The sequence below is a fragment of the Fusarium coffeatum genome (assembly GCF_003316985.1).
Source record: "Fusarium coffeatum strain FIESC_28 chromosome Unknown BRIP53273_contig_106, whole genome shotgun sequence".
Classification (NCBI taxonomy): Eukaryota; Fungi; Ascomycota; class Sordariomycetes; order Hypocreales; family Nectriaceae; genus Fusarium; species Fusarium coffeatum.
In genome coordinates this window covers 73190-95347 of record NW_022157899.1, presented here as the reverse complement: position 1 = coordinate 95347, position 22158 = coordinate 73190, and the positions used below count along the sequence as shown (strand labels likewise).

The 22158-nt window shown below is 49.5% G+C and overlaps 7 protein-coding genes across 7 annotated transcripts; 4 read left to right on the top strand and 3 right to left on the bottom strand.

The window, feature by feature from the left end:
- Positions 1–4957: 4957 nt before the first annotated feature.
- On the top strand, positions 4958–6886 carry FIESC28_04841 (uncharacterized protein; the record flags this gene model as incomplete). Its single annotated transcript, XM_031158988.1, has 1 exon — positions 4958–6886. The coding sequence occupies one exon, from the start codon at positions 4958–4960 to the stop codon at positions 6884–6886; it is 1929 nt and encodes a 642-aa protein (XP_031016940.1).
- A 283-nt stretch (positions 6887–7169) lies between these two features.
- On the bottom strand, positions 7170–9993 carry FIESC28_04840 (uncharacterized protein; the record flags this gene model as incomplete). Its single annotated transcript, XM_031158987.1, has 3 exons — positions 7170–9289; positions 9343–9769; positions 9835–9993. The coding sequence occupies 3 exons, from the start codon at positions 9991–9993 to the stop codon at positions 7170–7172; spliced, it is 2706 nt and encodes a 901-aa protein (XP_031016939.1).
- Positions 9994–11033: 1040 nt separating this feature from the next.
- On the top strand, positions 11034–11970 carry FIESC28_04839 (uncharacterized protein; the record flags this gene model as incomplete). Its single annotated transcript, XM_031158986.1, has 2 exons — positions 11034–11325; positions 11375–11970. 2 exons carry the CDS (start codon positions 11034–11036, stop codon positions 11968–11970), a joined length of 888 nt encoding a protein of 295 aa, XP_031016938.1.
- Positions 11971–12442: 472 nt separating this feature from the next.
- FIESC28_04838 (uncharacterized protein) lies at positions 12443–14017 on the bottom strand (the record flags this gene model as incomplete). Its single annotated transcript, XM_031158985.1, has 1 exon — positions 12443–14017. The coding sequence occupies one exon, from the start codon at positions 14015–14017 to the stop codon at positions 12443–12445; it is 1575 nt and encodes a 524-aa protein (XP_031016937.1).
- A 1283-nt stretch (positions 14018–15300) lies between these two features.
- FIESC28_04837 (uncharacterized protein) lies at positions 15301–17115 on the top strand (the record flags this gene model as incomplete). The annotated part of the gene is made up of 3 exons (XM_031158984.1): positions 15301–15580; positions 15630–16256; positions 16304–17115. 3 exons carry the CDS (start codon positions 15301–15303, stop codon positions 17113–17115), a joined length of 1719 nt encoding a protein of 572 aa, XP_031016936.1.
- A 1713-nt stretch (positions 17116–18828) lies between these two features.
- Positions 18829–20085, top strand: FIESC28_04836 (uncharacterized protein; the record flags this gene model as incomplete). The annotated part of the gene is made up of 2 exons (XM_031158983.1): positions 18829–18884; positions 18957–20085. 2 exons carry the CDS (start codon positions 18829–18831, stop codon positions 20083–20085), a joined length of 1185 nt encoding a protein of 394 aa, XP_031016935.1.
- Positions 20086–20295: 210 nt separating this feature from the next.
- Positions 20296–21787, bottom strand: FIESC28_04835 (uncharacterized protein; the record flags this gene model as incomplete). The annotated part of the gene is made up of 2 exons (XM_031158982.1): positions 20296–21650; positions 21697–21787. The coding sequence occupies 2 exons, from the start codon at positions 21785–21787 to the stop codon at positions 20296–20298; spliced, it is 1446 nt and encodes a 481-aa protein (XP_031016934.1).
- Positions 21788–22158: the final 371 nt, after the last annotated feature.

Here is a 22158-nt window from a genome sequence, read left to right as displayed (position 1 = left end):
CTTTTCGTTTATTGGTAGTTTCGTCGTCCGATTTTCAGGTTTAAGCACTCCCAAAGGTCCTTTCTCATGATTTGGCGTAGACGTATATACGTAGGGTACGTGTGAGCGCGTGCGCAAAACGAGTAACGTAGAGTAGAATGAATAAACTCGTTTTGTCTACGAAGGTCTCTTAAATATTCCAAGAGAACTATAATCACGCAAGCACACACACGTCAAGCCACGACTGCATACAAAAGTAAGTTTATGATGCAGATGTACTGTAGCAAGATCAAGATGGGAGGGGGGGAGAGAGAAGTTATATATCCCAAGCTGATCCAAATACAGTAACTACAACGCACTGTAGTAAATATAGGCCAAGGCCTAAGACAAGGGGGATGGACCCGTTCACCGTGAGAAGTAAGGCTGAGCAGTCTGCTAAACCAGGATCTTTCACTGCAGTCTCTCTCCAGTTGTAGCGGTGGAAAAGGCGGCTGGTTAGGTGTGGTGGATGTCCAGTACTAGGACAGGGGGTGGCCAGGGGGGCCTAGCATCTGGGCTAACTTGGCTAAGTTACTGCACGGCTTTATTCTAGCCAGCAAACGGCGGACCCTGTCCTGGTTTTTTTACTTTTATTGCTTAGTCCTTGGTCTTGGTCTTGACGAGATCACAGCCCATACGTACATATATGCCTGGACCTAGACCATCAACTGTGAAGCTTGATCCGAGACAGCGGCTGAAAAGCACAAGCAGATACGGGCTGTGGCGGTTTCCAAGTGATCAAATGCTGTGCTGTACTGTAACTCCAAGCCAGGCACCGTATGTACTGTAGATCCCTCGTTTTCTTTGATTTGATGTCCAGTGTTTTTTCTTGGCTTGGTTCAGCTTTTTCGGGGCCGCCCGTACCTACAGCACTGAGGAGTACTGCACTGCACTGCAAGATGCATTGCGGAGTACGTATCGATCGTATTGCTTCCATTTTATTTTTGGTGCACAAAAAGTTGTTTTAAAGCACCGCCAAACAACTTTGGACTCCCCGGCGTGGCGGAAAGTGGACCTTGGAATAGTGGACATGTATGCTGGACTGAGCCTTTTTTTGGCCTGTATTCAATCTTTGTCTTCCATGTCAGGTCTGGCAGTCATGCTGTAATACCGATTCCAGATTTCGGGATATTTAAGTCCCCGAGGCTTGTGGTAAGAAAAATTCACCAGCCAAGGCATTTCCGTGTTTACAGCCCCTGAAATTATGGGTTGGCTGCTTACATGAAATCCCTAGTTCACCTCAGCTGAAAGCCACAGCAGCTGTCACAGATGACGGGTCGTTGGTTCACAATTACCGTAGGCATGGGTATCGCTGTGAATCATGATGCGCTCAAAGAATTGAGATGAATGAGGCTGCTGACCGCTGGCTTTGGCTTTGGCTTTGGCTTGGGCAGCTCCTGGTACCCAACGGCTTTTGGTACTGTACTCCTTCGTCAGTATTTCGTACGAAACAACAGCTCTGGTCCTTGTCGCGTGGCTGACAACCAAATCAGGGAAATGGTGCAATATGAGATCTACAACAAATCGGTTGCGTGGGCAATTGACAATTGTGTGTCTAGAGCCACAGAGTGGTCTGCCCTCTAATAAGACACAGCTGCGGCGCTATAGGTAGCGATGCGCGGGTTTCGGTTCCTGACTAGTCGAGAGACACAATTCATACGTCAACGGTGCGTCTCGACCTTGATCGATTTCCCAATCAATCAAGATGAATGACGAAACTCTCTCTCTTGATGCCGCTTCCAAATGCAGCCAAGGACTTTGTGAAGCAATCGGATCCGTCATGGGAGAAATGAGCACTGTCGTCTCAAACGAAGATCGTCGAGGATAGCACACCCACTGATTAAACTCATGGATAGTGCCTCGGGAATCCAGGTCTCATGAGCACCTCAAATGCACATGCAAGCGCCCAGTCGTGAGGCACCATACAGTATGGATATACTTGTGAAACACACGTCAAGGCTGGCTCACTGCCACACGGCGGCAGTTCTCAGGTGGCTTTTGAGCGGCACTGAGAAACCTTATTCAGCTTCTTGGGCTGTGCTACAAGTCAAAAGCCCAAACCTCTTCAGCTTTGTCTTGAGTGATCGTGGCCCGTGGCAGACCTGTGAGGCAGAAATGACTGTCTCGGTTCACTGTCGCTCAGTAGCCATCATTCGTCCGAGACAGACGCCACGGGTGAGCGTTTTCTTTTCTTGGGTCAGTTGCGGTGGGCTTTGCCCACTATGGGACCACCCCATGCACGGCACCTCGGAGCAAGCAATGGCGGCACCAACAGTACAGCAGTAGAGTAGCTTTTGGGATTGGGGAGAGGGGGTCTAATAGCCTGTGCGGCGCTCATATCATCATATCATGGGGATTTTGCTTTTCCCGGTTGAAGTCTGGGCGTACTTCCATATGCACAACGGGCTTTGTCCTGCATAAAGTCGCGTGCTCCTCCACTGAGTTGGCCGACTGAAGGCTTGTGCCGAGCCCATCGCCGAGAAAGACCCCTTTTTCCTACTCACTTCGCTTGTTTGAGTATAGCCAACGATGGCAGGAGAAGATCGTCGTCATCCCTGAATGCCCATGTCAGAGCTCGGGCTTGGCGCAGTCCAAATCCGTATTCTAATGCTCTCTGGGACAATCTCTGTGTTGTAATAATAAATTGGATGCCGCTGAGGCTCATCTTGGTCTGGAAGCCTAGAAGCTTTGATACTCGAGAGGCTTGACAATTAGCCTGGTGGGCTTGATGTAGGTAATACATCATTAGCGGCTGACAAGGAGCAAGATCCTCGCCAGAACGGAACTGCAATGCCTGCATTTGCAAGGGACCGCCAGCTCGGGATCTGACAACGATCTTGTGCATCAGCAGATTTCCGACTCTGTTCAATTTTGACATCTCAAAGGTGGCTCATCTGTTTGACGCTTCAATCCTTCATCTATGGCCTATGTTTTGAGTTCGTGATTTAATTAGAAATCACCGAACAACGTCAGCCAAGGCATGTTGAGTAACCGAGCCTCTTCTAAGCTGGTCGCTAACCTTCATCAAGCCTTCTAAGCGCGAAATGACCGATTAGCCGCACAGGGTCTAAACACCCTTGCGGCGGCGCGCGCTGACATTTGTTAACTTCATCTCACCGCTTGGACACTCTCGGGCAGGTTACTTTATGATGGGACTTTGGTTAGCAACCCCCGTGCCTGCATCACACATGTCGTGTGGTGCAGGATACAGAAGCCTGAGAGGGTTGAGCAAGCTGCAAACTTGACGGAAGACTGCACAGGTGGGCTAAGCTTATCGTTCAGCTGAATGGTGTGAAACAGTGTGTTTGACGTGCATATGATTTTGGCGGAAAGTCTCTGAGGTTTCCAGGTGAGGTTACATTTCGTCGTCCGATATCATGAACTCTCTCCAATTTCCTTTGCGAGTCAGTTTGTCGGCCTAAAGAACTAGCAGCGCTACCTGACCGCATGTTGTCAAATGTGTGTAGTGTGTAGAAGCCCTTCCTGCTAGTTGAAGGAAGCGCGATATAGCTGCAATGATCCGAGTTTCGTGATAAGTTGATGTTGCGGGGTTGTCGATCTGGTGGTTGATCTGGCTCCATTGGACGGTACCAACAAGAACGTGGGGTGCATCAACAGCGGATCACTGGAATTGGTTTGAGTTAAGTTGAGTTGGGTGCATGTGTTTGCACGCACATATCTGCAGGCTGTTAGTTGGAACTTGAGTGATTGTGTGCAAAGACCTCACATCCTCTCGTCCATCACAGCAGCTGTTCAGAGTCCATTGGTGTCTTGCAAACTCAAAATCAACAAGAATTTCTCATTTTTTGCTGGTTTGTGTTTTGGTGCGCGCACGTGAATATTATCGATCTTGAGCATTTCGATGGCACATGTTCCGATACAGTTGAGGTGGGAGAATGACCATGCTTCGGGTCATGGGCTAAGCATGAAATGGCACCGTTGGGGGATGTTTGCATGATGAAAGAAATGCTACACTCGTCATTTGACCTTTTTCTGTATGAAGTCTGCCGATGTCATCGCTCTCTTGCCACTTAGGAAGGAAGGCATGGGTAGTTACCTGCCAAAAAGGGTGGAACAAGCCGCGCCAATCCTTCCTAAGATATCATGTTAAGATGCAATACCTATAATTCGTTCCTGCCTGCCCAAGCATGGTGGTTCATCGAAGCAGGGTAAGGAAAGAACAGAGTGCATACCTACCTACCTACCTAACTGACGATGAAGAGAATAGAGTCTTGACCCGGCATCACGACATGTAGTGCAACTCTTGTTTGTGGGAGAATCGAAGAGTACAAGTCCTGGAGAACTCGATCGATGGTCTGGACCTTTAATACTTCTCTAGCGCGCTATCACTTTGATGGAATTATATCAAGACTTACAGATATGTCGAAACCTGAATAACTACTCCAGTCACCCAGCTAGTTGGTAGCCATCCTCAAACTACTAACCTACCTACCTACCTACCCTGGGCTGGAGGATTCAACATGCAAGTCTACTGAGTCTTTTACTATATGTACTCGACCTAAATGGTCAGATCTCGGTCTGATACAATCTGGAACCGCCCTATTTGGCTTTATGCAGCTTTCTGTAAACGCCATGTTGCGGAAGACCTATACTGAAAACGTGCTTCAGCAATGTATGTTTGACTAGACAACACAATGCAACTCTGTTTACCCCTACATTAGTTGAATACTCAGGCAAACCTGGCAGCTATAAAATCATAAATGAGGAAAGTGAAACAAACAATCATGTGAAATCCGCCTGGCTTTTTTGAACTTTTTATTGGTAAAAGTTATCCATTTTTTGTCAACCTTTGAAATCTGGTACGCCTCGTTACTTGACACCTCAACCTCTATTACCTAAGCCAACTTTAAGCATCATCAACACCGCCATTATCATTCCAACTAGACAGGCACTCCGTACACCAGAATGACCAGCCGCGATGGTATTCACTGGGCTGCTCACCTCCAACAATAGAACTCCTTCGGTCCGGTCCAAATCGAGCGAGTCCGATCTCCACCTCCAGCCAGAGTACATCTACGATGAGGCCCAGCTACCTTGTCTCCCGCCTGAGAGGCCCGATCTCCGCGAGCTGAACAACAGCCTCGAGGCTCTCGCTGCCGTATTCCCCGATATCCAGATCGAGGTCTTTCGAGAGCTGCTGTCCAACTTTGACGGCGAATCGCGTCTCGCTCTTGTCGCTGATGCCCTTTTAAAGAACAGGGTGACGTGGGTCAAGGGCCGCTGGAGGGTCCCTGATAAGGAGACGACCCGTCCCGAAACGGTTCCCAAGACTGAAGCGTTCAAGAGCAAAGAATATAAAAGAGCTGTGCAAAATCTGGCATGGCACGAGTTCAAGGGGTTATCACGATCCACCATCAACGCTGTCCTTGCCGAATCCAATTACTCCTACCTCGATGCTCGACAAACCCTCGTCACATTATCTTCTAAATCATGGCGTTTCACAATATCATCACTCTTCTTTCGACGTAAACCTATCGCTACAGGGGAGGCTGAGAATCACCCGTTGGTATCATGGCGCTCAACCGGCCAAGGGTCTATCATACCCACCATTCGGGCAACAGGCAGTGCAGAGCTTGACCGCGAACTATACGATATCTTGGTGGCCCCTCTGAAAGAGAAGGATAGATTGGATAGAGAGGGAAGAGATAGAGGCTTGGCCATGATTCTCAATAACGAAGAAGCGGAAGAGGCTGAAGCAACGCACGAGTGTGTCTGTTGCTACATGTCAGCAGCCTTTGAAGAGTTTACTCACTGTAACCGTGAGGGCCATTTAGTCTGCTACCGTTGCGTACAGCACTCAATAAAGGAAGCTGTATTCGGCCAAGGTTGGCAGAGCAGCATCAACCCAGAAATGGGGACGCTCAAGTGCCTCTCCTCCGACGGCGACGGATGCCCTGGGCATATACCACCCGATCACATTCGTCGAGCCATGGAAGAAGAAAAGAAGGGTGCAGAAATCTTACACAAGCTTGATCGTCGACTAGCAGAGCATAGTCTCCTGGCATCCAATCTACCATTGGTACGGTGCCCTTTTTGTGACTACGCTGAGATCGACGACATATACACACCAGCTCACGAGTCTGCTCTTCGCATCAAGTCGGATAGTATATCCAACCTAATCGTCCTGATCCTTTGCATCGCGACTATACCCTTTGTCTTTCCTTTCGTCCTTATCTCTTCCGTTTTATGTCTCATCCTCAGCACACAGCAGTCTTTCGGCGACTACATTTCAGTGGAATGGTCCAAGGCTCTTAACCGTCATCGCCGCCGCCGCCGCGGTACAAAATTCACATGCCAGAGCCCCGAGTGCGGTCGTGCGTCATGCCTCTCATGCCACAAGTCATGGAAGGACATTCACGTGTGTAACGAATCATCGCTTGTCGCGCTCCGTACACAGGTCGAACAAGCCATGAGCATGGCGATCAAGCGCGTCTGCCCCCGTTGCAATACGTCATTCGTGAAGAATGCAGGCTGCAACAAACTCACATGCCCGTGTGGCTATAAGATGTGCTACGTCTGCCGTGCCGACCTCAGCGACGAGGGATATCGCCACTTCTGTGACCACTTTCGCCCCGAAGGTGATGCTACGCCCTGTAAGGAGTGCGATAGATGCAATCTTTGGGAATCAGAGGATACAGACAAGGTCCTGCAGGCTGCGCGCGAAGAAGCGGAGCGTAAGTGGAAAGACATGGAAAACCGAGAACTATCAGGCACAGAGCGTGCGTTTCTTGAGACAGGCGTTGCAGGGAACAGGATGGACGTGAGTGTTGAGCGCGTGTTTTTCAGTGGGCGAGTTCCTGCTCTTGCAGAAGTTTTCGACCTCATCGTAGAAACTGTGTTTGTTTGAGGGCACGGATGGGTTTACGATTTAACGGCGTATGACAAGACGGACTAAGAAAGCCTCACAGCGCTGGCAGAATAAATTTGCATACATTGGGTTATCAGGAATGGTACGGGGCGTCTTGTGGTTTATATAAATATTTGTATTCTGAAACTGGTATCGAATTGGCATTCAAGATTGGGCAAAACAGGACATGATTTAAGATCACATCACTCAACTACAATACAGACTTCATGATATTACACTAAAATCCCAATCGCAAAACTCCGTTGATGGTGCAAATTTTTGTTCAGAGCTTGCTCTTGCCGTCGGTTCTGAGTTCTGCAGCGGCACCGGCGATGGCGGGCTTGCCTGTCTCCTTAACCTTGGACTGGAAGATGATCTTGTTGCCCTCGCGCCACATCTCAGTGACGATAGTCTGACCAGGGATGACAACACCAGCGAAACGGACCTTGATGTTCTTGAAAGCACCGAAGCGCTCGTAGACAGCCTTTCCGGCAACACCGAAACTGCAGAGACCGTGAAGGATGGGGGCCTTGAAGCCACCAACCTTGGCGAACTCAGGGTCGATGTGGAGAGGGTTGTAGTCACCACTCAGGCGGTAGATAGCAGCTTGGTCATCGCTTGTGGGTGTCTCGACTACAACGTCGGGGTCACGAGCAGGGGGCTTGTTGGCAGCAGTGGCAGAACCGCGGTCGGCGCCACGCTTGGGACCACCCCAGCCACCAGTACCACGGAGGAAGACGCTGGCCTCGTTATAGAAGACATCCTCGCCAGTGTTGGCGTCAACGGTAGTGGTGGCGCTTCGGGCAATAGAAGCGTTACCCTTGTCAACGACCTCAAGGAGACGGCCTCGGCTAACAAGGCGAGCGTTGGTAGGGATAGGGAACTTGCGGATCTCAAGGTATTGCTCTCCGTGGAGCAACATCATGGGAGAGAAGTTGGGGACAATGTTGCCAAAGTCAAAGGGCATCTCAGTGTTGAAAGGAGGGATGACACCGAAAGTAGGAAGGACCTGGAAGTCTTCGGCACCCTCAAAGACGTACTTGAGATCGGTGCGCTTAGCACCGACACCAAGGTTGTAGAGAATGACATCTCGCTCCTCGTAGTTGTACTCGGTAGGCTTGCCCTCCTTCTTGAGAGTTTCGGCGATGACCTTCTTGTAATCAGTCTCACCCTCACCAGATGACTCCTTGGCCTTGCTTGTGTTCTGCATGTTGGCCATGATCTTCTCGATCGAGTCCTGGGACTTGCTAGGGTGGTCGGCACGGCCGTCGAAAGTAACGATGTCCTTCCAGTGCTTGACAACCTCCTCGGGGACGAGGGTAACATCCACAGGGAAGCCGTGGCCGCCGGTTCGCTGCCAGCGAGTCTGACCGCACCAGCCGCTTCCGACCTCGTACAAACCGCCATTAGGGGTGGGGCACTTGTCACTGCAGAGAGCAAGGACAAGAGGAGCAATGTAGTCGGGCTTGAAAGCCTGGACCATCTCCTCGGGCATGATGGTGGCGGTCATGGCAGTACCAGCGTTGGGGGCGATGGTGTTGACGTAGATGCCGTACTTGTGACCCTCAAGAGCAAGAGCGCGAGAGAAGCCGAGGATACCACATTTAGCAGCAGCATAGTTGGCCTGGCCAAAGTTGCCGTAAATACCACTGGTAGAGGTAGTGTTCAGAACACGACCGTACTTCTGCTTAAGGAAGTAGGGCCAAGCAGCCTTGGTGACCTTGTAGGTGCCTCGGAGATGCACGTTCAGGACAGGGTCCCAGAGATCATCGTTCATGTTAGAGAAGGCCTTGTCGCGAAGGATACCGGCATTGTTGACAACGATATCGATGCGGCCAAAGGCGTCAATAGCAGCCTTGACAACCTTCTCACCGTCCTCAGCGGAGGCCTTGACACCGACGGCCTTGCCACCAAGCTTCTTGATCTCAGCAACCACGGGCTCGGGGTCAGCCAGATCGTTGACGACAACTGTTGCGCCATACTTGGCGAAAGCCAAGGCGTAAATGCGACCGATACCAGCACCACCGCCTGTCACGAGAGCGACACGGCCAGTGAAGTCAGGGTTCTCGCCCTGCTCAGTAGGTCCCATCTTCATAGAATCCTCGAGCAATGTGAGGAAATCGTTGGGTCCTGTGGGGTATTGGGGGTTGGAGTAGTCAATGACCTTGTTCCAGTTCTTGATGATAGCTCCAGGGGTGTAAGAGTCGTCGGCCTTGAGTAGGAGACCGCTGGATCGCTCCCATCGAAGCTTGGCGACGTGGCCACCGCCAACCTCGAAGATACCACCAGTCTCCTGTGTGTTGTTCTTGTGAACCAAGACAGCAACCAGAGGAACAACCCATTCGGGCTTGAGCTGCTCGAGCACATCAGGAGGCATGATGGTCTCGGTCATTCTGCTAGCAGCTATCTGACGTCAGTATATGAGGTTCACAAGAGGAAGCGCGTTGATGACATACCGATAGGCGCAATAACGTTGGCCATGATGCCGTACTTAATACCCTCCTTGGCGAGAGTCTCTGTGAAACCGACCATGGCGAGCTTAGCAGCAGAGTAGTTGGTCTGACCAAAGTTGCCGAAGAGGCCAGCAGCTGAGGCAGTGTTGATGACACGGCCATACTTTTGCTTGCGGAAATGGGGCCAAGCAGCGCGAGCGCACTTGTATGATCCCTTGACGTGGACCTTGTAGATAAGATCCCAATCCTCCTCCTTCATGTTCTTGAAGCTGACATCTCGTAGGATACCAGCGTTGTTGATGAGGATATCGATTCGGCCGAAGGCGTTGATGGCGGTCTCGATGATGCGCTCGCCGTTCTCTACTGAGTCGTAGTTGGCAACAGCCTTGCCGCCTGCGGCCTTGATCTCGTTGACGACAACATCGGCAGCCTATCGCGACCAGAGTTAGCTGTATGCGCTTGCGCCAAGGTGAAGCTGTTTAGTGTTGTACGAACCTTTGATGAGTTGCCCTCACCCTTTGAGGTGACGCCGAGATCGTTAACGACAACGCTGGCACCGCGAGAGCCGAAAAAAGTAGCATATGCCTTTCCAAGACCACCGCCAGCACCGGTGACGACAACAACTTGGCCGTCGTATCTCAACTGCTCTGCCATGATGGTGTGTTTATGATGATGTGATATGCGACAGAAGGTGGGTATAATGGGACACGCTCAATATGACGGGACAAAAAAAGACAAGAAGAGAGGTGAGATGGAGATGGAGATGGAGGAAGAGAGGAATGAAGGATGAATTGAGGATAAATAAAATAATTGGGGAGGCAGCGCAACGAACAGCTCTTAACAAGCTTGGGCCGGCCCTGGGTGCAACTCAAAGGACCCGGGGGTCATGGACCTTGTGAAGGGGAAGCCTCGGCTTCTATGGGGTACCGAGGGGACTGGTTGCGGGGAATACGCTAGGCCGGGAATGGCAACGGACTTTGTTCACATGTAAAGATTGACGACGGTAGATGAAGTCATGCGCAGGAATATGTGCCTATTTCATGTCATGTCACATGTTTTTATAGAAATAAAATGTAAGATCTGGGGTAAGTTAACTGGTCAGAAGTAGTAGTATCGAGTTAGCTTGAAGTCTTGAAGATACAGTTGCAGCAGTACTCTGTAGATCAGTGTAAGTTGAGACTGCATAGATATAATTAATTTATAATGAATTATTCATATTTAGAATGTGACTGATTTAATTAGTATTGTCCCGTTGCCAGTTAGATCGTTATCGTTATTAGGTATGCTTATAGTAATTGACATCCCTCTGCCGACCTCTTGTCCCGATCCCGGCTAAGGTAACTGTCCATACAAAAACACCCCCACAAATGCCTCTTCTCACTCACTCTCTAACTCCCCGCAAAATCAAACCCGATCAAGGCCAAGGCCCAAGGTCAAGCCTAGACCCAGACCCAGACCTAGACTCAGGAAACAGTCCTGATTTGCTAGTTTCCAGTGCCGTCATATTCTCTCACTCTTGTCTCTCGGGCTCGAATTGCCCGACCAAAAAAAGAAGGCAATTGACTGACAAGATCGCACTCAATCATTCATTCTATGGCTGCACTACCAACCTCGGACTACGCTTACCTCTCATATGCAATACCCTTATCCTTATCCTTATCGTAACTCACCTTCTCTTAACTTGACTTCTCATCATGGCTCCCCACTTCATTGACGATAAAACTGAGATTTGCCTCCCCTTCATCCTCTCTCAGCTCAAACTCCACCGCGAAGAGTCTCCCGACCGTCCCTTTGTCATCGGTCTCAATGGTATCCAGGGTGCTGGCAAGTCTACTCTTGTCAAGTCCTTGAGTAAGGCTCTGGAGGCTCAGAATGTCCCTACTCTAGTCTGTAGCATAGACGAATTCTACCTCACTCGTCAGGACCAAGTTGCTCTGGCTGAGTCTGATCCTGAAAATGCCCTCATTCAACATCGTGGAGAGCCAGGTAAGTAGGCTTATTTGAACTCTCAATTGAACGCTTCTAACGCTCACAGGAACTCATGATCTGCCTCTGGCAAAAGCCTTCTTTGAGGCAGTACTAAAAGGAGAACCTGCAAAACTACCAAAGTACGACAAGGCCATTAATGGTGGTAAAGGAGATCGACTTCCCGAGTCAGAATGGACTCCGGTAAACCAGCCTGATCAGCCCAAAATCCAGGCCATTATTCTCGAGGGATGGTGTGTAGGCTTCCGCCCCTTAACGCAAGAGGGCGTAGAAGCCAGACTCAACATGCCCAACCGAACTCTTAAAGCGCATAAGCTTGAGCATCTCCTATTCGTCAACGAGAAGCTATTGGAGTACGACAGCCTCACAGATTCCTTTGACGCCTTTATTCAGATCGACGCCGAAGACCTTGGCTATGTGTATGGCTGGAGACTAGAGCAAGAGGATCACCTGCGTGAGGAAAGGGGTGACCCAGAAGCTGGAATGTGTTCACAAGAGGTCGTCAAATTCGTCGACGGTTATTACCCCGCTTACGAACTCTACACCGATAGAATGCGAAAAGGAGTCCTGGCCAACCGACCAGGTCGTCAATTGCGAATGGTGGTAGGCCGTGACAGAAAAGTAAAGCATGTCCGAAGGGTCTGAACAGGGGAGACATATTCAACCCAACCACACAAAAAGGAACTCACCAAAATCCGTTACGACTAGACATTAATGAACTACTTACGGTCCTGAGCCGTTTCAACGAAACCACCGAATACTTCTCACGAACCATGTGATTCACCGTCGTACCTCTATAGAGCCCCTGTTTCTGGCGTGAAGACCCTAGATGTCTTTCTTAGTTTCAAGTTATAAGTTTAGCATGAGAATCGAGCCTGAGTGTAAGTCTATGCAGTTATACTAACTTCTATAGGCCTTAATGATATAAGAAAAAATATCTACAGGGTTATGAATAGTCTAGCAGGAGAACATTCTGCATATTGCTGCACTCTCGCAAACCATTTGAAAATATCACGCTCCCAATGTCGAGCAAATCAGCCTCAACTCCATCATAATGCAGTCGTATCGGTCGTAAAACTCATGTCTCGCACAGTTTCGTCGGTAAACGGTAGATGATTCATCCAGTCTTATCATCAACCACTCGCTGGCCATCTTGCTTCATCTTGGAGAGCTTTCGGTCAACAGCTTCTGTCCGGAGACGAACAGCTTCCTCACGATCGGCCGCTTCCTGCTCAAATTCCTGAATGATCATGCGCTTGTTGCGCCTCGACTCCATAAGTCGTTGCATCAAACCACTAAACTCATTGACAAACCAATTACCAGACGTCTCCCAGTTCTCAATCGACATATGAGAGAAGAGGTCATGTTGTTCCTGCTCGCCAAGATGACGAAACTGGTCCAATTTTGCTTCTATATTGCCAGGATCCACTCCGGTCCCCTTTTGTTCATCCTTGGATGGATCGAAGTCAAAAGGCTGCTGTTGAAGGGTGGTGAACGACATGGATCTGAGGGCAACATCGTCGTACTCTGGGTTTGGACGGCGTCGTTTCTTGTCTGTACGGGTCATTCTTGGGACTGGATCTGTAACGGGTGGTATGCTCCTCAACTGAGTCCTTTGAATCACCGGTTCGGCGGCCTTGGGCCTGGGTGTCGCATGCTCCTCCTCCTCTTCTTCTTCTTCCTCCCCACCACGTGAAGAACTCTCCAAATCCTCGTCATCGATATGATGCACAGTAGGCTCTCGCGGCATCTCAATTCTATGGTTGCTTGGCCGATGTGTCTCACGGCGCTTGGGAGATGGGCTCGGTACCCTGTTCAAATCGTAGGCTTCTGACCGGCCAGTATGTGACTTTCGAATTTTCACTTCACGCATGGGAATCCTGGAGTCAGGTCGTGCAGGTGATTCAGGACGGGCCCGTCCATGATTGTAATGACCATTAGCTTTTCCATGTCTAACGTTCACGTTGTCTTGAAAACCATCGCCCATATGGTCGATATTGTGTCGTTGAGGTCGAGAAATGACATTCATGCGAAGATCATCCCCAATAGCGAACAAATCGCTTAGCGGCGCCGCGGCAGGTCGTTGAAATCGGTTGCGATCAGGGTTGCGTGACGGAATGTTCTTCTTAAGATCACGAGTCAACTCGGGCCCGAGTCTAACGGGTTCAGAGGGCTCATTATATGGGGTAGTCAGACCAGACTCCAGGAAGTTGTCATCAAGCTGAGAGCCAGAGAAGAGATCTGGACGACCGTTCGAGTTAGGTCTGGCATGACCGTTGGGTGAAGATACTACTGAGAGCTGTTGTGAACGGGGTGAATGGGGTGGCGGTGGTTGGCTGAAAGGGTGGTTTTGTCTCGGGGGTGCAGTGTTTCTACCACCAAGCACCGCGATCTCTCGAGGAAAACTAGAAGGACGAGGTGTAGGAGCTGGAGGTGGAGCAGCATTTCGTGGTGGCTCTACACTTGAGGATTTGATGTCGACTTGTGATTGCAGTTCATTTTTTGTGCCAGCATTGGCAAAAGCCAGAAGCCGACCGCCTTTGTCTTTTAGACTCGGCGGCATCGTGTGGTTCGCTTGATCCCGGCCAGCTTTGCCGTGAAAAGACTGGAGTGATAGAGGAGCGCTTCCCGTCACGCGATGGCCCTTAACTCTGGCGGCAATGGGATGTTTCGTAGGCTCGTGGTGTCGCATAGGTGGAGTTTGTTGTCGATGGACAAGAAAGAATAGACCATTTGCTCAAAGAGATCGATTGGCTGCACTGAAAGCAAAATGGAATTCTCTTCGCAAGAAACAACTGACCAAAATGACGTTCGTGTCTCGCGGTGGCAAGCTTGCGTGCTCACAAACCTGGATAAGTTGTTGAAAGAGTCAAGTCTGTTTATATAAAATCGCAGGCGCGATCTCACAACTCATGCCTGCCCAACAGGGGTCGCGCCTGGGGAAAGAGCGATGCGCTGTAACGTCGCGACGTCAGGTGACGTTGGCGGGGTGCTCAGTGGACATCAACACCATAGAGATCCCTGTATCTTCGAACAACTTGACTTACACGAGCTTCAAGTCAACAGGTACCCAGCATGCTGCATTCCAATAAACTGAGTGGCATGCCAAGAATTTTTTGCGGAATATTCCTCTATTGACTTTTCAAATATTGACGAACACAAATTCCTACCAGCCCTTGACAAAGTCAGCCCGTATAATTCTAGTTTCTCCTGTCACCTCAACCTTGACACTTCAGTCATGGAAGTTCTAAGATCTTGAGTGACTTCCGATCTCGTTTCCAGTCCTCAACCGATCTCTATCTCCTTCTATAATCGTGATTGGGTTCCTGCAATCATCGGCTTCGGCTATGATTCACAGCATGGTGCATCCGGACATGCAACGAGAAAGACAACATCGAAAGGTTCAGATTGTGTGGTTGGGATGATGAAGATCGTGGATGTCACGGGTATGTTGACTTCTTATCGCCTTCAAAGCGGAATCGCCTGTCCCATGGGCCCGTGTCGATGCATCGGGCAGGCCGACGGCTGCAGTAAGTAATGACTGGGTCACCAAGACTCATTATACTTAGCTCTACAGTCTGAGTAGCGCTATGCATATCTCTGGATCTGAGGAATATGTACTTAGCAGGATCTCGATAAGTCACATGAAAACTCGACGCCATCTTGTGTGAACCGGTCGACTTTCGACGCCATTGACATATGCGGACCTTTCCGATGAACCAACATGCAACGCTATGGCTTCTCAACACATCTCACGATATCTCACTGGTAAGTGAATGATCTGGATTCCACTTGGATCAACATCGATATCGCTGAGACCGGCCAGAACGCATGATGACCAGGCGAAGTTCGTTCTCGAAGGCGGTAGTTCCACCATCGTGGCCTTTCTGGATCGTTTAAAAGGACAAGATCAGCAAGGCATTCTGGTTTTATTTCAACTCATCATCAAACAAATTCGATCTCACATCATTCAATATGTATAATATTGCTTTGTATTCGCTTCTCTATCTTGCCCTGGCCTCCTGTTCGAACGCATTGCCTGGAGCCGTGTCGCAGATTCAGAAGAAAGGTCCATGCTCTGGAAATACACCATCTACTCGAGACCAATGGTGTGGATATGATATCCACAGCGACTACTATTCTGTCATTCCCGATACGGGGGTCACACGAGAATATTGGCTTGAGATCAGTGAAATCATCTTCGCTCCAGATGGAGTCCCTAGGTTCGCCCAAGCCATCAACGGAACAGTACCTGGTAAGATTTCCGCCATACGAAAGCTTTAATTCAGGATCTAACTTCTTAGGCCCGACTATCTTTGCAGACTGGGGCGATAACGTTGTCGTTCACTTGACGAGCAACCTGAAGACTTCGACCAATGGCTCATCCTTCCACTTCCACGGCACTCATCAGAACTACACGAACCCTCAGGATGGCGTCGTTGCTGTTACACAGTGTCCTGTGGCTCCTGGGTCTTCAACAACATACAGGTGGCGGGCTACTCAGTACGGAACTTCGTGGTATCACTCGCATTTTGGTCTTCAAACTTATGATGGTGTCTATGGCGGCTTGATCATCCGTGGCCCAGCAAGCGCCAACTACGACGAGGACGTGGGAACCATTATGCTGAGTGATTGGTCTCACCAAACTGTCAACCAGATCCTACCCGAAGTTCAGAGAAAGGGCCCTGCGTTGATGGACAATGTGCTCATCAACGGTACCAACACGTACGGGAAAGAAGGTCACAAGAATCAGACCGGTGAAAGGTTCAGACTGGACTTTCAGGAGGGCAAGACATACCGGCTTCGTCTCGTCAATACTGGCATCGATACGCTCTACAAATTCTCTATTGACCATCATACTCTCCAAGTTGTTTCTGTGGATTTTGTTTCTATCGAGCCATACGAGACCGACCATGTGAGCATCGCAATCGGTATAACCCTCTGCTTCCTTTTCTCGCTATCCCGCTAAAATGTTTAGGTGAACGCATGGATATTCTTGTTACCGCCAACCAAGCCTCAAAGGCATCTGCCTTTTGGCTCCGTGCTATCCCCCAGCTCGACTGCACCAAAAACGCCAATCCACAAAACGCTCTCGGCATTGTGTCTTACTCATCCAACAGTTCGACGCCCACAACGAAAGGACGAAAATTTGAGGATCACTGCGAAGACGAACCCTATGAGAGCATCGTACCTGTCGTTCCCCATATTGTCGGCCCCCCTGACACCGAAGTCGTTGAGAATGCCAACCGGTCTTGGAACTCGGACGGCATTATCAAGTGGTCCCTCAACAGTACTACCATGATTGCTGAATGGAACCACCCTTCACTCCTCAAACTCGGCACCAACACCTCGTTTACCGATTCAAATGCTGTGATTCGCATTCCAAAGAAGGACGCATGGGTCTACCTCGCTATCGAGACGGAACTTGACATCTCTCATCCGATTCACCTTCATGGTTTCGATTACCATATTCTCGCCCAGGGTGTCGGACCATACGGTCCCAATGTCACCCTCAAAACGGAGAACCCGCCACGTCGTGATACTGCCCTATTGCCTGCGAAAGGGCACTTGGTTATCGCTTTTCTTACCGATAATCCTGGCGTGTGGCTCATGCACTGTCATATAGGATGGCATGCTGCCGAAGGCTTTTCACTACAGTTTGTTGTACGAGAAGACGAAATCCCGGCACTGGTATCGGATCAGGAATACGAGGAGATTGAAAAAGGCTGTAAGGCATGGAATGATTTCTCGCACGGAATGGAGATGGAGCAAGATGACTCAGGGATCTGATGAGATTGATGATTTATGAATTTGAGCTCACGAATTTAGATTATACAGTAGACACTTTACGACTTCCTTGTGAATATGACCTAGAACAATATATTTGATCAACACTGGCAAAAAGCAATGATCACGCTGGGGATCGAACCCAGAATCTTCTGATTCGTAGTCAGACGCCTTGCTGGTGTCTTGTTAGTATTGAATGCTTGTGGCTTGTGTAACCTCAACGAGGTGCACTGGTGATTGAACTTACCCATTGGGCCACGCGACCGTTTTATGTCAGGCGGCCTTATAGTTAGACTTATTAGTCCGCGATTGAAGTGGGAAAGCGATTCTCAAGAGACTTCTCATAGGTGAATGCGGTTCGGCCGGCATCGTAGCCATTGTATGCCTTCTGTGGAAAACCCACTTGGTGAAGCGGGACACGAGAAGCGAAGCCCACAGTGGAATGTTGGAAGTTTCTGTCTAGTTGCAAATAACAACATGAATTACTAGTTATAAGATTTAGAAGCTTCTGTGTAGTTCTCTTGTATCTTATTGAGAAGTAAAGCGAGAAGAATGCAGTGTAGAGTTGATCAGAATCAAAGTTATTCTAGCCAATCACGATTCAACCTGACTTATACCAACCCAACTAAACCACTTGCCAACCCATATTCGCCATCCTGCTTGGAAAGACAATTCAAAGAGTACAGCAATAATCTACCAGACTTCGGTTCCAAGTTCTAATTACTCGGCCATTATTAAACTTGATCTACTGTCAGTAGCAAGTCAGTTGCCGCAAGTAAAGTCAACGCTAACTTGGTTACCTAACCCACAAAAAAGGTTTGCGCCGACTCTCTCCCCACAACCAAGATCGACAAATATTCGACACCAGAGTCAAAAAGATTGATCACGCTGGGGATCGAACCCAGAATCTTCTGATTCGTAGTCAGACGCCTTGCCATTGGGCCACGCGACCTTTCTTGTTGAAAGAGGCTCATATTCGTGGATATATTGTTGATTGCAGCCGTGCTGTGTTAGTCGATCGTTGTCTCGCCTACGTCCGGACTTCTGTAGATAATTGTATTGCTTCTGCTAAGTGATTCGTTGTCTCAAACCTCACTTTACCGTTCTACTCACTACCTGTATGCTTTAAGGAGTTATCAGAGAACAAAATAGAGAGCCTAGTTGACGGTTTTCGTTGCTCCTGTTGCTGAGTCTCGTCAATGTTTTATTTGTAATATTCTGTGAAGGAACACCAATAGTTTCCACCCAGCCGTGTGTATCATCACAATCGAGATCCAATAGTCTCGGTTCGAGGGGAGATGCTCTGCTACACTAATTGCGCTTATAGTCTGCCTGTTCAAGTATCATATGGCCATTCAAGTATTATTCTCTTTCTCTTTAGGGTAGTGGAAGCACATGTAAGTGACTCGACAGCGTAGATGAACCAATGCTAACTCACAAAGACTCCGAAACTCTCATGCAGTCATCATTCAGATTCAATCCTTGTCCAATTGCTTATCAAGGTACCAGACATCAAATCTTCCCTTGGTCAATTATCCAATACTTTGAACGCCTTTCACACGATAACATCGCGCCCCACAAAAAATCCGATGACTCGCCCCTCCGGCCGGCGTCGGCCTTATCAAGCAAAAGTGGCTATACGTTAACAGCTTAAAGAGCAAGAGCTTCGCATTCCCTTTCATATCATCTTCACGTAAACACTCAATTAGACTCCCAATGGCTCCCTTCAACCTCGAAACCTGCGCTAGGCCCAATATTCTGGCTCTACAGCCGTATCGCTGTGCTAGAGAGCAAGTTGCCCCTCCCCCGCATCAACCGAAAGAGAGGACTAACCATTGATACAGCGATTACAAGGATGACGGTACAAACATCCTTCTCGATGCCAACGAGAACGCGTATGGTCCTTCTTTGAACTCGGATGTCGCCAAGCAGACTGCCAATGGCGTCGACGTCGATCTTCTCGGCCTCCACCGTTATCCCGACCCTCACCAGGAGCCATTGAAGCAGCAGCTTTGCGAGTTGCGTAACACCCACGCCCACACGAGCAAGACGCTTAAGCCCGAAAACCTTTTCGTTGGAGTCGGAAGTGATGAGGCTATCGATGCGCTGCTGCGATGCTTCTGTGTCCCTGGAAAGGACCGTATTCTTACCTGCCCCCCTACATACGGCATGTACTCCGTGTCTGCACAGGTCAACGACGTGGCCATAGTCAAGGTTCCTCTTCTGGAGGCTCCCTCATTCAGCATTGATGTGCCTGCTGTCCTCGACGCCTTGACGAATGAGCCCAACATCAAGCTCGTCTACCTTTGCTCACCAGGTAACCCTACCGGTTCAGTTCTCGCCAAGTCCGATGTCCAGAAGATCCTTGACCACCCAACATGGAACGGAGTTGTTGTTCTTGACGAAGCCTACATCGACTTCGCTCCCGACGATGCTTCCCTCGCTGAGTGGGTGACCGAGTTCCCCAACTTGGTTGTTATGCAAACCCTGTCTAAGGCCTTTGGCATGGCTGGTATCCGTCTCGGTGCTGCATTCACATCACCTCCCATTGCCCGACTTCTCAACAGTCTCAAGGCTCCTTACAACATCTCTAGTCCTACAAGCGCTCTTGCGTCATACGCTGTCTCCGAGAAGGGTCTTGCTATCATGAGAGACCACCGCGCTCGTCTCCTAGAGTCGCGCGATCGTCTTATCAAGGAGCTTCCCAACATCCCTGGTGTTGGACGTCTACGAGGTGGCACCGAGAGTAACTTTTTGCTTTACGAGATGCTCAACTCAGCGGGTGAGCCAGACAACAGTATCGCCCTGGCTGTGTACGAGAAACTCGCCGAAGGCAAGGGTGTGGTTGTGCGATTCAGAGGCAAAGAGCACGGATGCCTAGGATGCCTACGTATCACAGTCGGTACAGACGCCGAAGTGACAAGATTTTTGGAGTCGTTGAAGACAACATTGGCTGAAGTTAGAGGATCCTAAAGCACGACGGGGAACAACGATAAAATGGCGTTTGAAAGTTAGATCTAGATTTCTAGACGTAATCTCGTGAAATTATAAAAGGCAACACTCATAGGCATGAGCGTCTTATAAGAATTTTGGTCCTTTAGACCAATCGATAATCAATCCATTTCCCGAACGCCTGTCCATTCTATCCCGTTTAAGATCTAATCAATCATCAATAACTTTTGTCTAGGCCAGTCCCAGGAAGGTGAGGACAGTTACAATACTGAACGATGCAAGGACGAGATCGGCCCGGTACCCGTTGGCCGCATCCTCACTCTTTGTAGGCTTAGGAGCTGCATCAGCCGTTGCTGACGCCGTCTCAGCGGATTTGGAGGACGATGACGGGGTGCTCTTAATCTTGGACTCGTGAACGTCCATGGCAGCCCAGTCTGTGCTACGGATAACCTTGACATCTTTGCCCTGTAGCGGCGCGGGAGCGTCACCTAACAACAGTCCCTGAACTGCTTCGAGAGCGCACATTTGCTGGCCGAGTCCAGTGCTTCCATCATTTCCTTCAACGTACCATCGCAGACCGCACTCACGACCTGTCTTACCACCTGTGCAGGTCTGGACAGCAGCTTTGACAGTTGGCTCAAGGTGAGCGTGGACGTGCTCCTTCAGGCCAGGTTGCATTTGGATGGACAAGTACATGAAGCGTGATAGGTAACCCTTGAAAGTGGTCATGTCTGCAGTGCAAGTCATGACTGTCTCGCAGGCGGCTTCATACATGACGTTGGTGACGTTGCCAAAGGGTGCGAAGAACCAGTCAGTGCCCTTAAGCAAGTTCTTGCTGCGATCAACCCACTCTTGGTTTCCAGTGTGGTTTGCCATAACAGCAGCTCCGTACAGGTAGATGCCCTGTGTATAAGTAAATGAATGATAAACGGTCTTTTGACAGTTGTCTTTGATATCGGTGCCATCATAGACGTGGTAGTTGCGGTGGTCTATGAATCCAACATCCCACGACCAGTCCCAGATCTTAACAGCCCAGTCGAGGTACTTGGATTCACCCGTGATTCGGCCAAGACGGGCAGCGAGCTGGAAGAAACCACCGTTGCTGACCGAGTTTTTGTATGTCATGCCGTTGGGGTTATCTGGGTAGATTTGCCATAGAAGACCACCGCCACACGTGCTGTCGTCCCAGCGACCAGCAAGCTCGTTGAAGACGTTTTTGGCAATGTCAAGCCAAGAAGGAAGGTCTTTGTTAGGCTGGGGGAAGTTTCGTTCAGCGGCGGACAGGACAGCATTTCCCCAGAAGAAGAGATCGTCGTTGCCCTCTTCATCAGCATGCTCGGCAGGCATGTAGTCGAGACCCTTTCCGAGGTTTGTGGGACCCAGAAGTGCTTCGATAATGACATCGTTGTATGTGTAATCTCCAGTGAGGTGGTAGTAGTCGAGCATGATGCCCCAAAGGGCACCAGCTACCCACCAGTAGTAAGGATCTTGAAGATCACCTAAGTCTTTGGGGTTTGAAGAAGTGTTGCCTTTGTAGTAGGACATGGCATCGAAAGCCAGGGTTCCTGCTACATTTCTGATGGAGTCTGAGGTTGTCAGTGGTGTAACGAAGTACATGACTGTAGTACATACCTGGATTTGAGGTGTCGAGTGATTTGGGTGCTGTTCTGGTGGCAGTGGCTAGAGAAGCCAGACCGGCCAGAGCCAATCTATTAAGCTTCATGATGATTGAAAGGTTTGTATGTGTATGTATCGCTCGGCGATCAATGGGCTTCTCCAGGAAGTCGCTGGCACTTAAGTGATGGTAAGATCGGATCTTTATAGAGATTTACTTTGTAAGAGGCTTTATCGATGGACCAGTAAATGTGCGTAGTTTGATGTCCTAAGCAACTGACGTGGCGATGATGAGTCTGTCTGTAGTGGTCAAATAGACGTGCTGCTGGTGCTGAAGAGGCGTAGGTGTGAAAAAGAAAGATCAAGCCATTGACAGGTATAGTAGAGGTAAAAGTCAAGAAGGAGCGAAAAGGCCAAGAGAGTGATTGCCAGAAGAAGAGAGGAAAAAGTAAGGAAGGAAAGACGATAACAGAGTCGACT